Source organism: Cygnus olor, chromosome 3, assembly GCF_009769625.2.
Source record: "Cygnus olor isolate bCygOlo1 chromosome 3, bCygOlo1.pri.v2, whole genome shotgun sequence".
NCBI classification, from domain to species: domain Eukaryota; kingdom Metazoa; phylum Chordata; class Aves; order Anseriformes; family Anatidae; genus Cygnus; species Cygnus olor.
In genome coordinates, this window is record NC_049171.1 from 6,220,960 (window position 1) to 6,243,320 (window position 22,361).

Below are 22,361 nucleotides of genomic sequence, written 5' to 3' on the forward strand. Positions count from 1 at the left end.
CCCTGGGGGCTCTGTGCCCCCTCTTCAGCATGGGCTGCCTTTCCCCACATCTCACCTGCAACCTCACCTCGGCTCCCGTATCCCATCGCTCAGCACCCCTAGCAGTTCCTGGGCTTTTTATTGCAATTATTAACAAAATTAGCACAATGTAGAAACGCCGTAATGACAGCTGCTGATTACCTGGGAGCTGGGGGTCGGCCTCTTCTCACAGGTAACTAGTGACAGGACTACAGGGCATGGCCTCAAGTTGTGCCAGGGGAGGTTCAGGTTGGAAGTGAGGAGACATTTCTTCTCAGAAAGAGCAGTCAGGCATTGGGACGGGTTGCCCAGGGAGGTGGTGGAGTCACCGCCCCTGGGGGTGTTCAAGGAGAGGTTGGACGTGGTGCTTAGGGACATGGTTCGGTGGGTGACAGTGGTGGCAGGGGGGTGGTTGGACCAGATAATCTTGGAGGTCTCTTCCAACCTGAATGATCCTGTGATTTATGACAGCCGATGTGAGGACGAGCAGAGCACCATCCAAGGAAGCAAGGGGTGCTGCAGTGACACCCAAGCTCCAAGTCCCGGAGTACAAGAGCAAAGGTGTGCACCCGTGGACTCAAACCTATTGCTGCCACTAAACTGAAGCCTGCCTGGGGAGCCAGAACCTGCAAGGCACACAACAGAAGCCATTGGTGAAATGCAGCCATGAGGAGGCAAACAAAGCACTGGATGCGTCTGGAAAAGTATTTCCAGTAAAGCAAGGGAAGCATTAACAAGTTTATATAAAGCCCCATTACACCTCATTAAGGTTACAGGCTTTGCTGCCTGCATCCACAAAGATTAAGCCAAATGGGAATAGGTTCCCATAAAGGCTACTAAGATAAAAGGAACGAACAACTTCCCGAGTAAGAAATTAAAATGCTTAGTTTGTTTAGCAAAGCCAAGCCAAGCCATGGAGAGGAGGCATGACTGCCATCCGTAATTTTCCAGAATGGTGCAGAGTGGAGAAAAAGCTATTTAAACTGGAGGGCTGCGTTGGCATAAAACAAGCGGAAACAATTGGCATGAATAGGTTTAGTCTCGAAGTTAGAAAAAGGTTTCAAACACGGGAGTAATGACTCAGAAACAGCCTTCCAATTACAGCAGCAGTGGCGAAAGGCTTTTTGAAGATGGCATTCGGTCAGTTCGTGCAAGGGACCACAAAATATCGACACAAGCACTGCAAACCACGGCTGCCTGAATTAGCAAGTGAATGGGGCTCTGCCGCAGCAAGTTCCTTCCAGTGCTGGGTCCCCGTGATTTATTTCCAAACACGTCGTCCCTGAATAGCTCCGCTGGTATTGTGCTCACTCAGGACAAAAGCCAAAGCCTAATTCAAATCAATGGAAGTCTTTCCACAGCCATCACTGAACGCTGGATTCGAGCCCTAGAGCTCCAACACAAATCACATTTTATTCTTCAGTATGTTTACGCGCATTATCACCCTTGTTACACATTTGATTTAGGAGATGGTTGTGATTTAAAACTTCAGTCTAATCCTTTTTCCTGGAGTTTTGTAGGCAAACAATGCAAACATTTTTTCAATTTCCATTTTTTTTTCTGTTCATTTATATAAAAGAGACTCCAAGTAACTAATTGCATGCAACAACCAAGACATAGTTTATAATTATGAAATAGGTTTTTTCCTGAAATGAGTTCTGCATTTGATATAAACTTTCCTAGAAGAAAAACTCCTATCTCAGAGTCCAGTGTCTTCTGTTTCAGCATAGCCACACTGGTTGTAACACCAGAGCTCTCAGGGAGCACCAGATGAAAGATGAAAATTGGCAGAACAGACAGAGGCTGTGCTCGTAGGAGTCAAGGATTGATTGAAAATTGAAAAAAAAAAAAAGAAATTGAAAAATCAATTCAAAATTCCCAGTTTGCAGCAATGAGGATGGGCTGGCAGCTTAATCCTAGAGGGGCAGAGTCACTGAAGTGGCACTCTTCTGTGTGTACGTATGTATCTATAGATACATGAGAAGCTAGGAAATATCATCAGGAAGTAATTTCAAGATTGCGATGTGTCAGTGCCACTTAAAGGGTACCGTAACGAGCTAGTCTGGCTGTGTACGGCTCTTGTCAGCTGGGATCAAGAAAAGTAGAGGCAGGTTGGAAAAGCAACAGAAGGGGACTGCAAGGATGGCCAAAAAAGTGGTGAGCCCAATGCGGGAGGTAAAGGTGGATGACCTCTGCTTGGGACACAAAGCAGAGTGTCTCCACCTACACCTAAATGTTAAGAAGTTAGGAAATATTGTGAAAGGATGGGAATTATCTGCATTAAAATAACCAACAGTGTTGGTACGAAACAGACTGCCTATTAAAAGATTTAGGCTCAAATTCAAGAGGCTGTTTTGCATTCGGACCAGTAAAATTTGGAAATGCCACTGGCCCGGAAGTACTAAAAAGGCTAATTACTCTCACGAAAAGGATAGGAAGAAAAGATTACGGGACAGCAATACGCATTTCTCTAATTCCACAAGTCCATCAAAAAGGGGCTCGTCTCTAAAAATGTGTCTAAACAGAACTTCAAAGAATTCAGTTCACCTCAGGAGCTTTTAACAATTATTTCTCGAGCCACAGAGGGCAAACAGGCAGTTTGAGGTAACCCAAGTGAAGTGTGTAAATTCCTTACGTGAAAGTAGCCAGTGTAAACAGCAGCCTAATCAAACTATTTTCTAGTTCTAAAAAAGTAAAATCTGCCAGGCAGCTTTGGAAGTGGGTATGAGAAAGCACTACTGATTCTCAGTTAAATTCCAGGAGTGATGGAAAGGGCAGAAATATTTTCAATCAGTTATGATGATGATCAATAAAGAGCTCCCATGGCCTCATGCTCATGCCTTTAAGAAAGGACAGGAGACTAAAATATTAATTAATCACTCAGCGATCACCTTGAGGCACAGGTTCTCCCCATCCTATCTTTTCATTATGAAATGTGCCCTTCCAGCTGTCATTCACCAGAGTACGTTTTAGATGGGAACGTTTCTACGTGTGAGAAATTCTGAAAGGGAGAAAAAAAAAAACCAGGGCAGACTGGGTATTTTGCCAGGGAACCGAAATTACAAAGTACTCTGCAACGACTGCCTGGTCACCCCACTGTTTTGTTGTATTTCTCACCTCGGAACTCAGTGCAAAGCTCTGCTCAGCTCTTCCTAAATAGAAAACCAAACTTAGATTAGAGCATTCAGACAGGAGTAAAAAGAGTTTGGGTTTCTTTGTGCCTTTTTTTTTTCCCTCATTTATTTGTTTTCTTTTAATTTAAACTCGAATCTTTCAAAATTGCACAACTGTTTCAGTACATCTACAAACCAAAACAAGTTTCCTACCCCAGTTCATACAGCTTGTTCTGTGGTTGGCTTTCTGGTAAGGGGTGGAGGTCAGGAAAATTGTGAGCCAAAGGCGAAATAAACAGTACAAGTTTAAAAATATAAAAACATAAATAATCATAATAATAAAAAAGACAAACATTAGATTAACATTAGATTTTGCTCTCTGCTTAAATTTTGCTTTCTCTGCTTAAAACAAAACTGATTTGCTTGTACTATTGCAGTCCTATTAATGTTAAAGGGGTCCTTAATACCTTTAAGTCCTACTATGTGGTTAGAAAGATGCACGTTTTGTGTTCCAGACCTGGTAACGAGTGACCTGATTGCTCTGCTCTTTGTGGTGAACCGACACTAACCAGCACACACGTAGCCACAAAGCATGCCTGCACACAGCCCTGCTCTGTGTTAGACTCAGGTCAGTGCTGTTTTGCTGCATCTACATAGATCCTATAGATGCTGAAGGTTGCACCTCCAGGGTTTTGCCGTCCTTACATGCCAGATTCTAACACCAAAAATAGTGGATAAAAGGTTTACTGCTTACAGATTCAGCGCCTTGCTCCAGAAAGAGACTCTGAGAAAAGGTAACAGCCGTTACATAACGTGGTGTAGACATTTGTAATTCATCATCTCACAAAAGATGGCTGTGACAAAAGAGAGAGAATCATAGAACCAGTAAGGCTGGAAAAGGAAACGTCAAGCTGGAAGAAGCCTGATGGCTCCACCTCACGCTGGGACGGAGGCAGTAAGAGAATCCCTCGCCACCAGTCCTCCTGCATAAGGGCAGTCCAGCAAGGGGTGCTGGCACTGCAGTAGCACTGCGAGCCTCCTGGCGAGCAAAACGAGGCAGCCTTGCCTCTTGAAAACCAAGGGAACTAAACAAATGCATGTCCTGCTTCCAATTCGTCAGCACAACAAAAGGCACGGCGATAATATCTGCCCCAAAGCTTAATGGAAGCAGCATTCACGTTTCAGAAGCGGCTGACAAATGTCAGGGGCACAGAAATTTGCTGCGTTGCCTTTTCTGTTTTTAACCAGCTCACATCCCTGTTTACCTCAAAGTGACGCACATTCCTCCTGCTTAGCTCCACTGATCTGGAAACCAAAGGCGCCTTCAAGATGAAATAAACCGTTCCTGTGGCAATGCCGGGGGGGTGATTTAATATACTTTGGAGACTTCTCAATTCAATTTCACACCCAACGATTGAGCTTGAAGAAAAATCCACACTTCACATTTCTTTTTTTCATAGGAGCTCTGCTATTTTACTGTGTTGCCCACGACAGCTTTTTTGAACGCTCCACGTTGGAAGCACTCCAGTTCCAGATGCCACATCTCCAAAACACGGGAAGGAGGCTTTCCAGCCGGCTGGCCGAATGCATGTTGTAGGAATAGATCTATTAGTTCTGCCCCCTGCCTAGGGACCGCTCTGCAGAGACATCAGGCTGGTCTCTGGGAAGCTTCTTTTCATTGCCATGCAGGACGCTATTTTGTGCATCGTTCTTCAATCCTTTTTTTTTTCCCATCATATTTGGTAGTGAAAAAAAAAAAAAAGGAAGAGCAAGTTTGTGGTGGAGCATTTAAAATAGTTCCTATATTTCCAAATAGCAGTCTTGCATTTTGGCTTGAGAATATGAAAATAATGCTGATAATGAATGCATGAAGAAAAGGTCCTAGCAGGCTGCCCTGAAATAAGCATTTCTCTTTAAATTATTATTTATTATTTTTTAAGAATTAAAACAATAAATGGGTAGATAATGTATATAGTGAACTCCAAGGTGCTCTTCTCCATTCAGTTTAATTGAAGAATGTACACAGCACAATACCGGTTATCAGTTCTGTCTTATTGCTGGAGACATGTATGCCCAACGTCTAATTGGTAGCACAACAATTGCTGTGGCTACTCCTAGCCTGCATCAATAATTCTTAAAGTTCCTACTGCCTTAATTTAGCAAACAAAGGTGTGGAAGAAAAACAACCTTAATTAGTTTTTACCGATAGTTGCTACGTCTCTACCAACAAGGGCATTCCAGCTGGAGCAGATCTGCACAGGGGGTGCCGAGGACTTTCTGATCAGGTGCCACGGACTGGACACGCGTTAGCAGTTGGAGCACACGAGGCACGCTCCTGGATTAATTTCATCTGAAAGGAATCCAGCTCATGGACTGATCTGTGATGTGAACGAAAGCCCAGTTAATGGAGATCAACAGGAGAGTTGCCTCACAAGAAGCCACAGCTCAGACTAAAAAATGTGCTGATGTAGACTCAAGTATCTCTCCCAATGATGGTTAGCTGGCATTCCTGAAAAAGCCTGAAATAAATAAAATGCAATGGACAATAACAAATAAGGGGCTGCTAGTCAACCTTGTGCAGGAAACTAGGGTTGCAAGGTTATTCATTATGAGAAACAGCATGAAAAGTCTTCATACCTACTGTATAAACTTAGGGACTGTGAAAAAACAGAACCTGAAATATTCATTCCCTTATTATTCTACTTTTCGGTGATGACTGAAAACTCGAGGTGTCATCCCCTTGGCCCTTGAAGGTGGACCACTCTCGCTTTCTGTGTGGCGAAAGCAAGGTGAGAACATACTCATGTGTGGTCACAGTGCCCACGTAGGGGAACTGTGGGGGGAAAAGCACCATTTTCCATTTCCATTCAGGACAAATCTACTTAGTCAGATGATCTAGAAAGCTCAGTCTCTTGTTGCCAAGCCTGTTGGAGTGTCAGGGGACACCTCTGTTGGTGCCAGTGACACAGAAGCAGAACCTCACTGGCCAGAACGCTGAATATGAGAATGAAATATTGGAAAGAAAACACTAAAAGAGCTGAAGAACTTAGTTTCATTTATACGCTTGGAGATGTAATGTTGTAAAACATCCATAACATACATATTATTCATTCCCTGTCTTTTTCAGCCCAGTTAACTAGAAAAATATACAAGAAAAAGCCATGGGACGGTTTAAACAAATAAAATGCTTGTCTTGCCCATTCCTGATTTACTGGGTTGCCCACAGTGATCAACATTTATGGCATTTCAGCTGTTTCTCATCACAGGCACGGGGAATGTTTTTCCCCCTCCCGTCTCAATGAGAAATGCAACCGAATGCAAACCGCACTAACATCATTCAAAATAGAGTTCCACCGAGGTTTGATTGAGAAAGGACACCAATAATTTTGAAGGTGACCCTCTATTAGAAGAAAAAAAACAGCAGGAGAGGGGAAGAGAATCTCATGCTCTCTCATGAATGTTATTTAATGGGAAAAAGGTAGAAGGGAAAATGACTGACCCAGCAATATTCATTCTCAGAAGTTTAACAAGAAGATCTCTGCTGAAAGTTAACTCGAAATACCAATGAAAATAGTTGACCAGAGACAAAAGTGTAGAAGCCAGTGTACACCCACGCCTTAGTCTTGTCACCCCTGCACTAAAGCATAAAAGAATGAAGCTCTTACCTCCTCTCTTGCCTCTTTCCCTGCTGTTGCAGCCCGTAACACAGGGCAAAACAGGCAGAAGTGTGACCCCTGTCTGACGCCCTCACGGTGCTGTTTCACTGCTCCTTATTCTTGCCAGTCAGTCTGGCCCATCTGTCTTTCCGTCTTACACTTCGTTTGTAAATTACTCCAGCAGGTCTGCTTTCTGTATACATGTGAACAGCTCCTAGAAGCTGCAGCCTCTATGTCTGGAGTCTCGCTGCACAATAAAAACACAGCAAGAGCAGCACTATGCTACCCCTGGGTGAGCAACTAAACGGAGTCTGCAGCAAACCCACATAAATTACACGTAATCAGCGCTTCCAGCCCAACGCTACGTGAAGAAGTTCAATAAAGGTGCCTTTCAGCAGAAATACGTGGTAAAAAAGAAAACTAAGAAAAAATCAGCTTGGGTCAGAGAAGAACAAAGGTGCACAGAGATGAAGCCTTGCACAGACAGCAAGGAAAGGGGCATGGATCCTCTCAGGATCCGTTTCAGACATCCCGGCCCATTCAGCTCGCTGTAGGAGACAGAAGGAGCTCGAAGTGGTCACACAGCACCCACTGTAACTGAACGGATGCCACGTGCAATTCCAACAGATTTCACCTGATGGGCTAGGTAAGGGTTTGAGGGTTCGAGGATGCATGAGGGATGCTTAGACCACATCACAGCACACCTTTCTGCATTTTGTGCTTGGTTAACGCACCATACCTCTGCAGGACACGAGGGCACTTCAAACCTCCGCTCGTTGCTTAGTTTGGCTCAGCCCAAGGTTGGCTCAGACTCCGCTAACAGTCCTGGTTATCACCTAGATCATGAAGGGCTAACGTGTGAATTTCTATGAGAGTTTCAAGTCAGGAAATGCTCAAAAGGACCAAAAGACTGGATTCAGCTACAACCTTCTGCTTCTGAACTTCTGCGTCTGGTCCAGTAACCACGCAAGGTAGTCCTTCACGTTTCCTAAACTGAAAGAAATATGGATTCCTTGGTCTAGTTCTCCCTTAACTTCATACTTTAATCGGTGAGTAAAAAGAAAAAAGAAGTTTCTAGAGCACGAACAGATTTACAAGTACTGCAGTGCACCACAATACGCACTTTTGATGTTCAAGCCTCATTTGTTGTAGGACATAGCGGAAGAAACCCAACGCAATCCTTGGGAGAAAATTATATTAACGTTTCCAGAGTGGTCCTATGGAAGGTGTACACGGAGAAGCAAGCCATTAGATGAATCACTCGCTGTTCCCCAGCCGGGCTTGTTGGGGGTCACACCTAATGTGGTCACACGTAGGTGGCAATTCCCTGCTCAGCGCAGGACTGGAACACGATGTGCCTCGGGAAAGGAACACGAGTCCATACGTACTGCAGCACCAGCTCAGCTCTGAGTTACACCCCCGGCTCTCCAAAATTAAAATACGAGCACTTCCAAAACTTGTTCTATCTACATCGAAATCACGCTTTGCTTTAAATTGTTGTGTTGTAGTCTTAAAACAAATTCGGTTCCTCCGAATCAAAATGCAAACTTTCTGCCCTACTCTAAATCGAGCAAACAGAAAGTATATGTTGGGGTTATTTTGGGTTGGTTTTGGGTTGGTTTGTGGGTTGGTTTTTTTGTTGTCGTTGTTCTCATTCTTTTTTCTTTAGTAACCATGAAATCTCTCTTAATTTGAGAGATCCAGCAAAAATATGTTGAGTTGCTGCAATCTCTTAAGCAAAATCATTTCCAGAAAAGGCTTTTATGATTCATGAAAGTTTCCCTCTGTAGCTTGCCAGTGTGTCTTCATTACCAATTCTTTATGTACATTTCATTTGCAACCTGCTTAACTCTTTGTAGTCCTTCCTTCGCTCATTCTTTAGTATGTGTCGTGGTTTAACCTCGATAGCAGCTGAGCACCACGCAGCCACTGGCTCACTCTCCCTCCCAGCCCCACAGCTGCACGTGGGGAGAGAACTGGAAGGGCAAAAGTTAGAAAATACGGAGGTTTTGATAAAGGCAGATTAATAAGAAAAAAGAAAACCAAGTGATACACAACACAAGTGCTGCCATATGATGCCACATGGTATGGGACATCCCTCTGGGCAGCCTGGGCCAGCTGTCCTGGCTGTGTCCCCTCCCAGCTCCTTGTGGCAGGGCAGCACAAGGAGCAGAAAGGTCCTCGACTCGACTGGTGCTGAGCAGTGCTTACACTGAAACACCAGGGCGTTAACAGCACGATTCCCATCACAAATCCAAAACACAGCGCCATGGTTGGACGTGGCACTTCGGGACATGGTTTAGTGGGTGACATTGGTGGTAGGATGCTGGTTGGACCGGATGATCTTGGAGGTCTTTGCCAACCTTAATGATTCTATGATATGAGCAACTACAAAGAAAATTAAACTTGAACATTTTCTTATTAGAATAATTTATCATTTAGGCTGGAAGAGACCCATAATATCAAGTCCAACAATGACAAAACACTACCAAGAGCACTGCTAAGCCATGTCCCTCAGTGCTACGTCCACACGTCTCTTAAATGTCTCCAGGGACAGGGACTCCCCCACCTCCCTGGGCAGCCTGTCCCAGTGCCTGACCACCCTCTCTGTGAAGCAATTCTTCCTGACATCTAACCTAGACCTCCCCTGGTGCAACTTGAGGCCATTTCCTGGCATCCTGGTTTGGCCGGGTTAATGTATTTAGATGAAGGAGAAGATAAAATGAATTCCTTTTTATTATTGCATAGCATATAGGCTTTCCTCACAACAGGAATCGCGATGTAAAAAATGGAAAGACACCAGTGCGTGTATGCACAGACAGACACAAGAGAGAAGGATAACCACAGGTAGCAATCTGCTCCTCCTCATTTCGCATGGCAGAACTTCCATCGACTGCCATGATTACATTAATGCATGGCCCTGAAAGAGACCACCGTAAGGGACTGCGAGTGTAGCGTCCTCCCCCACTCGCCCGCTTTGTGGCCACCGAGGAGCCTCTGATTAGCTATAATCTGCTGGATACAGCTGAGCTTAATGCTGTTATCATCTCGGAGAGTTTAACTGTGAATTTGATTTCGCAGATCGTGGTAGAAAATGGACGGAAAGCATCTGCATAGAGAGAGATTATACACTCTTCCCTCTGAGCTGCTTTTATATTGTCACTAGCATCCATTTCGGCATTGTCCTCTAAAAACCTGACAATGCTTTCCAGTTTGAATAAACTTCAGTGAAAAAAAAAAAAAAATACGTGCTTTGCACTTTGAGAGGCTGTTTTGTCTCCAGAGACAGGTCACAGCCTTTAGAGGACACCAATATCTCAAGGTGCATTGATGCTCAAATATCAGAGAAATGCCGTGTAGTGGTCAACACGCAGCTAATCCAAAAAGAAAAATACGATGGGGTATTTTCGTTTCCAATATAGTGCCTAATTAGCCTCCAAGACTTCAGAGCGTTATCAAACCTGATGAAATCAAAGAGTGTATTTCAGAAAATTGGGCTTGTGCAGGCTGGAAGGGAGAAGACTTTGCGTGGAGCTGTAAGAAGCTTCCCAGCACCTAAAGGGGAGATGCTGGGCCCGGGCTACTTACAAGTTATGCAGAGGGAGCAGGAGAGGCAATGGTTTCTGTCTGCCTCAACAGCCGCTAGCACTGACCGCTACCAGACAGGATACGGATGAGGGAATTTCAGTCTTGCAGTGATATAATTGTTTTAGTAGGCAGATGGAAGAAACCCCAGGGTGAAAAAGCAAATATTCCTGACCAAACTGCTCCCATGTCATTTTTCAACCAACTGGATAATTTCCAGTTGGCACGGGTTCTGTTTAGAAACAAGAGCTGGAAAGTAGACTAATCCTATCTTACAGCTAAAAACAGCGCTGCTCTTCATCAAAATCATTTTCATTTCCTGATGTGAAAAATGTACCAGTAGCAGCACGATATTAAAAAGATACTGGACTGGCATTATGAAACCGAAGCTGCTCTTCACAGGGGCTTGTGTGCAGAGCTGTTGAGAAGTCAGTAGGAAGGCAGCGAGCCCAGCGTCTGGCGGCCGGAGGGGTAACCAAATGTGGATTCTATTTTTATGAACGTTTTTTTTAAAAAAACAAGTAGGACATACAAAAATAGCTAGTATCCTGCAGAGTCCGGTTTCTTGCTATGTGACAGTTTCACGCCGTCTCTGTGTCCTAAAGGAAGTTACCTGCCTTACCAATGCCATCATGCAAGTCCATAATGTGTCTCTCAAGGAGTCTGACTCTGAAGAAAGATCCTAAAGCACTAAAGTTTGGTGCAATTAGATTTTAAATGACACAAAAATACACAGGACCAGCAATTTCTGAGGGTCTCAGCCTGCCAGCTGCAAGTCACCACTGCAGGGGCTGTGCTCACTGGGGCTCACAACCAGAATTTCCATTTTTCAGTTTCAATATTGGCTTGGGCTGGAGGAACTATTTCCTTAATCAGTATGGGATACTACTATTTAATTATGAAGGACAAATTATCGGCTAAAATTGTCGACTAAGAGTGAACACATCCATTCTTTGAGTCCCTCAGTGCAGCCCCCAGACTGAGTACAGGGTACATAGATCAGGAACACAATAGACCTAGACTTGCTACAGATAAACCTCAAATTTGATGGAAAACATTTAGGGGCAGATGAATCAAAAGAGGTTGAAAGCAATGGGAGCTTCCTACAGATAAGTGGTCTCAAAATAGAGTCGTTGAAGATAATCTGCAGTTGTTATCAGCTACTTACTTTATTTTACACAGCCCTGGCACATTCCCATTTACTACAGTTTTACCATATCTATACCAATTACTTTCTCTGCAAAGTAAATTCTCCTTAGAAGGCATTTGAAACCTCCCCTGTATAAAAGCCTTATTGTCCTCCTGCTCTGCTTGTTTCACACTATATAGAACAGTTAGAGCTTAAGCAGAAGTTTTAGCAAACATCTAGCCAATGACATTCAAAAATGTTCTGTTATTTTCTTGGATGCAGCACGCGTTGGGTAATCTGTTTCTCTGCTACTAGATGCCAAGGAAATGGCATCATTTTTATTCATCACTACTCGGTGACTCAAAGCTGTGTCGCTTACCCCAAGAAATACCTCTCCTTTGGGAGTTAGGATTGTGTGCACGTAGCTTAAATCACAACAGTTTTTCAACAGCTGCAGTCCAGTTATCTGCTACAACAGCAAGAAATTGGCATCTAAACACCTTTCCCCTTTATTCATTCACTATTAAAAAGAAAAATCAACTTCCCAGATCTCTAAAACTTTAAGTACGTCAATAATTTACTTATAACATAAGCAGCATACTTATTATTACTATGATTGCATACACATTACTATCACAAAGCATTTGGCTTCGCTCCCAGCTGTCACAATTAATAAGATTTTTTTCCAGTTCACCAATCCCCTGGTTATGGTTCAAGGACTAGCAGTAGCCCACAGGTAGCTGGCTGGTCACACCGTCCTAGAAATCCTGTGACACAATCAGCTGCTTCTCTAGAGAAAGGTAGTACCTTTCACACTTCAGTACTTTTCTTCTTAGGATCTGTAAACCAGATGGCAACATTAAATCTCATTTTACAGACAAAAAGTGTGCATCTGAGAAGTCTAAGTAGCCTGAAGAGAGGAACGGCTCACCTACACTAGCAAGCACCCAGGAAACTCCAGAGATTTGCATTAAAACTGTTTAGACACACAAATTTCCTCATAGAGCTGTAACTGATTTCTCCAAGTGTACTCCTCTGCTCTGGTCTTCGCTGTTGCATAATTTCAGGTTGTTCAGAATTTTGACCCTGCCCCACCAGCACGGCATCATCCCATCCCATCATCCACACAATTTTAAAGCTTCTTCTCTAGTCTGTCACACCAGTCATTAATGAAAACGGCAACAAAAACTTGGTTGTGGGAAGAAATACGTGAGCTTGCCTACCTAAATGGCTTCACCACTTGAGAATGAACCACTTCTGGTTTAGGCATTTTTTTAAGAAACTGTGCACCCACCTTACGGGAACTGTATTTAGCCTGTACGTTATTTATGACAATGACTTGTGGAGCGGTGTGAAAGCTTTAGTCAAAATATCTACTTCCCATGCCTCCTTTATCCCACTTATCTGGTTGCCCCGCCAAGCAATGAAGGCAACTGATTTAACATGATTTTCTCTGGACAACCCAGGCCTTAGTAGTTCCTCAGTACTCACAAACACACTTTGCAGAATTCAAGTTAGAGAAGATTATCTGTAATTATCCACGCCTTTCTCCCCTTTCTCCTCAAGCACCAATGCTATTTCTTCCCATTTCCAACCCTCAGCAGTCTGTAACTGATGAATTCTGAAAGATAACTTCAAATAGCGATTATTTTATATATATATATATATATATAAGATTATTTCAGCTATATCCTAACGCATGCTTCGATAGATTTTATCAGGTCCTCTATACTTGAATACCTTACCTCTGTATTTTTGGCACTTTTCTTCTGCTCTGACCACCACTAGGTGGTTTTTTGTTGTTGTTTGTTTCTATCAAGTTAGCTGATTATCTGTCAAGCTCTTTATACAACCACGCATGAAATCAGTCATACTGTAACCTTTTCTGCATTGTTTGTTCGGTGCTGTCTTCTTGCTGTTATTGGATTTGCACGTTGTTTTCCTCTTTCCTCTTCTTTCTTAGGCACTATAGAACTTCTCTCGTTCTTATTTAAACCCACTGCTAACTGAAACTCATTTTACAATTTTGCACACTTGGTTTTCACTTCATATACAAAGCCTTAGACTGCAGTAAAGCAAAAGGAGTATCTGATCTAGCCACAACAATTTCTTAACACACATCCCATCTGTCCTTCGCGTCTGGATGGATGATCTCCACCATGCACTCAGAAGCGCCGTTTTAACTGCTAATTGTCACACGCTTCTCCAGCTCTCAAGCAATCTTCCAAGAAGGCACTGTGCACCAGCTCCACAAGTTTGCTGAAGATGAGTTTTAAAAAATGACATTCCTCATCCATCTAATCTCAGACTTTCCTCATTTGAAAAACGCACTTCAAAATCATTTTCCTCAAAAGTACTTGCCATTAAGTATTTTTCCATTAATTGCTAACTTTGAAATTGAAGATCCGATACAAATTACCCACCTCCATTTGCTGAAAGAAGAACTGTCCCCAAAGCATTCTCAGAATTTGACATAACATGTCGTAACGTATCACGTAGCGTTTGGATCCTTTCAACAGTACTGTTATTTATTTCTAGTATCATCTACCACACGGTACAATAACAACAAGGGAAAACCCAATTCCTTCTTGCATTCCAGAAAGATGAAGCAGGAAGGAAGACAAAGAAGGTAGGAATAAGATGTATTAAAAGAGAACAGATCTTGGTGGTATACAAAATATATTCTGTCACAAATATGCATACATAGCTTAGTCTAGCCACACCCAGTCGCTTGGGTATGAGAGGCTGGAGAGCAGCCCTGTGGAAAGTGATCTGGGGGTTCTGGCTGACAACAAGTTGAGGCTGAGGCAGCACCATACTCTGGCAGCCAAAAGGGCCAGAAAAACCCTGGGTACATCAGGCACAGCATTGCTAGCTGGGTGAGGGAAGGGATTGTACAAAGGAAGGGCTACAAAGATGGTGAAGGGTCTGGAGGGGAAGGCATGTGAGGAGCGGCTGAGGCCCCTTGGTTTGTTCAGCCCAGAGCAGAGCAGGCCGAGGGGAGGCCTCATGGCGGCCTGCAGCTCCCTCACGAGGGGAGCGGAGGGGCAGGCGCTGAGCTCTGCTCTCTGGGGACAGCGACAGGACCCAAGGGAACGGCATGGAGCTGGGACAGGGGAGGGTCAGGCTGGGTGTGAGGGAAAGGTTCTGCACCCAGAGGTGGTCGGGCACTGGGACAGGCTCCCCAGGGCAGTGGTCACGGCACCGAGCTGCCAGAGTTCAAGAAGCGCTGGGACAACGCTCCCAGACATAGGGTCTGGTTTTGAGTGGTGCTGTGTGGAGCCAGGAGTTGGACTCCATGATCCTTGTGGGTCCCTTCCGACCCAGGATATTCCATGATTCTGTGATCTGGTTTCCCCTTGCAGGTTTGCTGTGCAGGATCCCGCAGTGCCAGTGGGGCTGGTTACTCCGTCAGAGCTACTGCAGTCAAGGGCTTTTCCTTGACTGAGCACCAAAAGCAACACCAAATGAGGGCAGCTAAATGCATCCTAACAATACTGATGTTATGAGAAAGTGATCTGTGCTGTCAGGAATTAACATGAACAAAGCAGGAATCAACCTCTAGCCCAGATGGAAAGCATCAGCTGGAGCCAAACGTTATGGCTGCGTATGCATCGAGAAACATTGCCAAGGAGAAAAAGGGGGAAAGTTTAATTTTTTTTCTCTGGACAAATAATAATGTTAAATATCCTATACTGCTGCTAGTGCAGGGGGCAGCTAAGCAATCATGCCTCAAGCTAGTAGCAATTGAAGGTCATTGGTACGATCTAAGCCAAACAAAAGAGTGAAGACTCAACACTGGAAGTCAGTAAATACAGGAGGCTCAGACAGTACCCTGACATGAGCCTCAGAAGTCTCCTCTGTGGAAAACTTGAATTCCGTTGGCACTTAGACGAGAAGTTGCTTATTGACACCGAGCCTTATAAATGGGGGCAATTTTCAGTAAAAGGCCAGGCACACACTCCTGGCACCCCTTGAGGTGTGCGGAAGGACAACAGAAAACCCTGCAGCAACAGAGCGCTGGGCAGATGCTCTGCTTGGCCAGCTTCTGAGCCTTGGCAAGTTGAGTGTTACCCAAGTGTTTGATAAACTGTGCTACTCTTTTTGCTCAGCATCTCTTCACCAAGAAAGAATTCACTGCTTGAAACCACACTGTCATGGTTGTTTGCATTCTGCATATGATCAGATAATGTCTTCCAAAGCAAACATGCTGCTTGGCACACGAACGATCAAAACGAAGTAGATTATTTAATGCCTTTGGTATAATCACTCCTGGAAAATATTAAGGGAAGAAGTGTCCAACTATAAAAACATATCCATTAATCTATGTGCAGAAATGTTCATTAAAATAAGGAGATGCATGCAACGTGGTTAGTGGAGACATTTCCCTCAAAACATACAATTTTGCTCAATATCCAAGTCATGCTAAGAACCAGCAAGCTATCGGTAAAGCTTGAGACAAAAGTCTTTGACTTGAGAGTGCACGTATACAGGCCTTCAGAGAAACACTGCACTAGATCACTATGGACCTGAAAACAACTTCACCTTGGAAAACTTATTTTGAGGAGGGGCAAAACAAACCCAGCAACACAACAACAGAAGATTTGGGATTTGGGTACTTGCATATCAAAGATTTTACAGATGTAATACTACATGCAAACAAGAACTATGAGAACTAAAAAGAACTATCAGGTACAGAAAATACTAACGGCAAGAGATTATAATACAGGTCTTTCAGCTATCAGGATTATTTTCTTTTTTTGTGGTCACGCCGTTGTTTGGTTTTCCTCTTCTGTCTCCAGTTTTTGGAGTCATGACTGTGCAACAATCTCTTCCCTTAAACCAAGGCTATGTGGCTAAGGAGAAGAATTTGAGAACATGCCCTGAAACTCCCCAGACAAGGCAGGATTTCTACCACTGGGCAGCTGGCAGTATCCAGAGAGCAGCAACACTTCCCTTTTTCTACAGCTTTCTTCACTTGATTCTAATCTTAGAGCACTTAAACTTTAAACCTCAGAACATCTCTGGGAGCGAGGGAGCCACTTTTACAAATGGAGAACTGAAGCGGGGATGAAAAAAACACAGGAGCCAAATATTCTTTTGCTCTCAGAAGTTTAGATACGGTGTTAGGCAGCTAAACCTCTCACAGGCAACTACCAGGCAAGACTGACCTCCAAATACATCCCAAACAAATATCATTAGCAATATGCTCATGGTAGCATTTGAACTAAATAATGAGTTTACAGATTGACGGAGATCCTGCCCCAGTGGGGATTAATGCCCCAAAGCAATACGGTCAAAATAGAGGAACTATTTTTACTGTCTTCCTTGGCTGCCTGTCTCATCTCCACCTTATTTTTTTCTCCTGCATCAAGGTAATGTTCCTATCTGCATTACTTTACCTTACTGTCTTCAGATGCAAATTTAATCAGTCCCTGTCATTAATATTTCTTCTCTGTTGCAGTAGTGCCTGGTTGTCCCAACCACACATTGCTGCCTAGCCGAATGGCACACGTGAATGTAACTGAAGAGAGAACATGAATTGGCAACATAAGAACGTTTTGCTTTGAGTAGGAAGTAAGAGTTTAAATTTCGGTAACGTCTGGAATATCTCGATTAGAAATAAACAAGATATTCATTAACTAATTGCTCATGTAACAAACATTACATAAATTCATCATCTAGAGATTCTTCATTAAGAAGAATCTTAATTATCCAGGTGAACTTCAAAGCAGAACTGTACTACGCATTTTCTACGGATATCTTCTGAACTTTCCTGAGTCCTGACATAGAGGCACTACACGGTTAAGTAGCATCTTGATTAGCCTGACCCAATTTGGGGGCTATAAAAGGCAAGCTCAGAGCAACAGCTGAGAGAAAGCGAAAGGCCTGTTCGATGGGTTCATGGATGGCCAACCAACGGTGTCAGCGCCGTGGGCCAGCTGCCAGTTTCAGGGCACCCACACGTGTTTAGTGCAAGGATGAGCCGCTCCAAACGGCGAAACCACAAAGCTTTGCCTTCAGTACTGAGCGAGCGTTCTCCTGTTCCAGAGGCCAAATGGAAATGGAGCATTTCCGAGCCTGTCTGCCAGGCGCTAAGAGCACAACGGCTGCAGGATAAGGTCATTTCCATGGGTGGGAAAGCAGCACTAAGCCCAGCAGCTCGCTCTGCTCCGGCACCCAGCGGCAGCCACTGCCCCTCCAGCGTGTGAGCACTCCAGCAAGGGCTCAGGAGAAGCCGCAGCTCCAAGCAGCCACCATCGTCACCTGCTCCACAGCCCCAACACACGCTGAGCTCTTCTGCTGCAGGCCTGGCGAATGGGGCAGCCCCCGGCCACATCAGCAACCTGGGATTTGAGTTTTGGGTGATACTTGTGCCTTCCAGTTGAAGGCAGGGACTTCTGTGCTTGCTTTTGCTCTTTTCCTTCAACTTCCACACCCGTGGCCTCAATCCTTTCCAACCTGAAACCTGGACGTTCCCCTCAAAGTCACCGATTTTCTACTGACCACCACCATCAGTAAGCTGAAGCGAACCTCTTCTGCAAACAAAAACCCCACAGGTTTTTTGTTGTTGTCGTTGCTGCTGGAATTCTCGGAGTGAGCCAAGAGTAGCAGAAGCTCTCCCCACCTTTAAAAGCACCGGCAGCGCTCCAGCTCCAGCAAGAGGGTGCCCACGCTACGATCTGCTGGGTACACGGGTACCAGGGACCAGCTTGGGGGAAGCATGCAGCACCCTGCCCCAGCATTTGTTGGCACCAGCATGAAAATGGGTCTGCAGCGAGCCACGGGTGGCCGAGGACTGTCTGCTTCTGGCATCCAAGTCAGGCAACTTAGAAGTCGGCTTACCATTTCCAAGCTGCAGTGCAGTCTGCAGTGCAGTCTCCACTGTAAATACACCCAAAGTCTTTGCACTCGCTGCATTTGAATTCAGACGCCGGGGAAAAAAGGGGAAGGTTTAACCAAAGCAAACAAAGCACTGCAAGTCCAAGTAAAGGCACACGAAAGGGATTCAGTTCCTGCAACGTCCCCGTCAGCCTTTTGTTCTCTGTTAGCCCATGTTCTTCAGCCGTGCTTTTCAGATGCTGCAGCTTAAATCAGCCCAATCTAACTCTCACCAAAGTCGGTGGAGAGCTTCCTGCTGATTTTATGGAATCTGAATTTTTACTTCTCCATTGCTACTGCCATATAAATAAGGACAGAGGAAGATCACTGCAACTTTAATTTCTTGCACAGCCTAATATTCAACGTGGACCAGACACTAAAAGACAGCCACTCCAATATGAGCCTATGTCAATGCAGGTCAATTTCTAAATTTAGAACTTAAAAATTAATAAATCTGTAGGCAATTTAAGAAAGGGAATAAGACAACAAACATTTTGCTACTCAAAGCACTACAGGAAACGTGTCCCGATGCAGGCAGGACTGTCCACCTGAACCACTCCTCCGAATTATTCCCCATCAGTTGCATCTCTGAATCCCCTACTAAACTGTGAAGAAAAAGCTTTTTAAATTAACGAGAATCTCTTGCTAGCAACATAAAAGCATTTGTACACAGTGTGTGTGTGATATCACCTGGTAACAAACCAACAGGGGAATAAGAGTCAGGATAAACTCTTGCAAATGAAAATGCTTTTTTTCCAGATATTTCCATTGGCTTCAAGGTATGACTCAGAGTTAAACAGAACAGGGGTTCAGAACTTGACCTCAGATTTGTACAGCCTTTTTCCCCCCCATCCCATTCTTTTAATGCTAAGAACACGGCAATCAGATTAGGAACTAATGTTGTCTGTACGTGTCCTTTAAATAAACTGCTGAATGTCACTGTGCTATGCCTCTGAGCTCTTTCAGCTGATCTGTGAAAAGCATACTTAAAATTCCTCTTTCAAACTTAATTTGCAGCGATTTTCTCGTAGTAATATCGTAACAAATGAGAAAGATAATTGATTTCAACAGTAAGCAATTACATACAATGATTTTTCTACAGCAGTCGTCTAATTAAGAGACTATGAGCCCAGCATATCAAGTCTTTGAATTAAGCATTTGAGGTATTCATACGAGATGCAAGATGCACAACTTTTTGTATTCTGCTCTATTGCAGATGCACCAAAATACTTGCTCCAAACTTTTAACCCTTCGCAAAGATTTGACACTCGTCTGCTCGGCTGGGTTCTGAAGACGAGGACCAGCTCCTGCTCAAATGAGTAAAGACAGCTGAAGATCGTCAATATTGATAAATAACATTCACGGCACGGCTGATCTAAAAAGTGACACCGGACTAAAAATATCTCGACAAAATTAACAATGAATGGTTTGTTCTGAACATGAAACATGCACGTACACAGATGCCAGTTATATAACCCATTTCTTAGATCAGGAAAGAGTAAACACCGGGCTATGCTTTCAGCTTATCAAACCACTGTAAAAAGCAGGCACATTTCTCTCCCACGTTCCTCTCCCCTAATTAACACATTTTTTAACGGCGTGCCTTTTACTACTGCAGCAGAATCTCATCTGCCTCCGTATCCTGGATTGCTACGTACAAACTCCCATCGCTCCCACAGGCTTTTCTAAGAAGCATCTGCAACAAAAGAACAGTAGGTGCATACCTTAACCTCTTGGTTGGCAAAAATCTCCACGTCAACCCCGCAGGCGACCAGAGTGGAGACATCACAGTCCATGCTACGGGCTGGCATCCCCCCCTTTTGTACACAGAGTTAAGCAACCTCCGAGTAACAAACGACCGGAAGAAAACAAAAATCTTCGGCTCAGTATTTGCTATTGAGCTGTCCGAAATTCTGTTTCAGTGCCGACAATAACTGCAAGCCTCCGCCACGAGCTCTTTGCACTTAACTGAGTTGCTCCTTGCCTTCCCCTCGTACACCCACCGACTGAGCCGGCGGAGCATAGTAACAGCGCTATTCCATCTCTCATGGCAATGACATCACCACCAAGACTGACATAAGCTAAATCTATTTTTTCAACCCTTTTATCTCTAGGCAGCACAGTGGATCAAATTGAACATGATTATGTGCTAAATCTGAACTCCGACTAAATCAATTCAAGCAGCGTTCGCTGGCAACTGAGTCATAGCTGTTGTTTCAGCTGAGTGCTTATGTTGGCAAAAAAAGATCGCCTGACACTGAAAGCTCCGCTCCGAGTGTAAATTAACCCAGCATTTAAAGCCACCAAGCTTACGGTATGATCCATTACTTTATTACACCTTAAAATCCACAGCAGAGCGCTAATAAAATAGAAGCAACAAAAAAGTCAGCATTCTGTTTTACTAGCTCTTCTTTCCCATACAGCAAGCGACGTGACCCCACGCAGGGGATTAGAGAACATCTCGTCCCACCAGCAGAAGCCATCGACATCCTGCAAATGTGACCCCATTACTTACAAACGCAAGTTACACCCTGACTCATCTTCGGGAAGATCAGAGGCATGTCTGTCCGTGATTCGGAAGGCAACAGCCCTTCAAAGAACAGAACAAGAAAATGTCCCCTGAAATAAGGATGTCACATTAAGCAACCCTTGTACCACCTGTCCTTAGAGTTACTGCTTCCCAAATGCAACAGCTGAGAAGGAAACGCACCAAGTAAAGCTGGTTTGGACCCAGTAACTCAGTGTGTCTGTGCTTCATCGGTTTATTTTTCACATCAGAAAGAGATGTATCAAGAAATAAAGGTCCCAAGTTTGTAGGTATTTTAAAGTTGATCTTTACCCGGAGCTGCAACATCATTTTTCCTCTCATTTTTCATCCTCGCCGTCCATAGATCACTTTTAATTGTTGCTGTCCTAGAGATGACATTTATGGCTAGGTCAGATTTACAGGCGGAATTAAAACCTTTAACTATTGCAGGCCCATCAGACCGCAGCAAACACAGGCCGTGCGCTCAGCTTGTTCGGCAGCCGACACAAACCCAGCAGCAGCAGCACGCAGCTCAGCACCAGGGGCCGTGCCGCTTGCTCCGCTTCACTGGGACGTATTGCAGCTCGCACCACGCTTTGGGACGATGCCCACGCTTTGCTGCTGATCTTTAAACTTGACTGTGCAGAACTAGCTCAGATGGGGCTGCAGGCTACGAAATTCAAAACAAAGACACCTGGGGAAAGGGCCTCGAGTTCTTTGCACCAAAAGGATGGCTGGGACATCTGGAAGCAGAAGGTCCACACCAGGCTCAAGCTGCCCAGCTCCCCGCCTTGTTCTTTCGCCAGCACCAGAAGTTTGGGAAGCGCAGGGACCTGCAGGTTAGTTAACAAAAGAACAACCTCTGCTGAGAAATTGGCTCTTCACCCCTGGGAGCTGGCAGTAAATTTGGATGCTGCCACAGCAAAGCTGACATCCATTATCAGAACTTTCCCAAGTTCTGTTCAATTGCTCGGCCATTTTTTAACTTGCATTTATAGTAGCCCCATCAGCAGCAATCGCAAAGGAAGATCTGAAACCAGACTAGAAACTTATCCCAGCACTACAGATTTTACAAACTGGGAATATACAGATCAACAGAAATAGATAGGACAGTACAAGGCAGCAAATGAATGAATACGGCTCATCGGCTGTTTTCTACGCCAGTCACTTGTTTTTCCCCCCCCACACAAACTACAGTAAAATATTTTTAGCAAAGAATTTGAAGTTAACATTCCTGTGCATGTTTAGAAGAACTTTTATGCACATATTTGAATATCACATATATGAGATATCACAGAAAAAAAAAAAAAGCATACAGATGCCTGACTGAAGTTCTAAGTAGGCAGCAATGGAAAAATCATGTCATCAGAAAGCTGAAAAGTTCCTAAGTGGTTTTCAAAGAGCTGGAAGGAAGCACTGAAAGCAAAGATGAGTCATGGGTATCTGAGCCC

The 22,361-nt window shown here is 44.2% G+C and overlaps 1 protein-coding gene across 3 annotated transcripts in view; it reads right to left on the reverse strand.

The window, feature by feature from the left end:
* RCAN2 (regulator of calcineurin 2) overlaps positions 1-22,361 on the reverse strand; it is a 78,611-nt gene that overhangs the window by 17,237 nt on the left and 39,013 nt on the right. Inside the window, exon 1 of one of the 3 annotated variants that reach the window (XM_040554282.1) lies at positions 20,108-20,691. The exons of the other annotated variants lie outside the window; for them this stretch is intronic. Coding sequence (XP_040410216.1) covers positions 20,108-20,194 — 87 coding nt within the window. The 5' untranslated portion in view covers positions 20,195-20,691. Of the gene's footprint in view, positions 1-20,107; positions 20,692-22,361 lie in introns of those variants that run through there. 3 annotated transcript variants of the gene reach the window in all.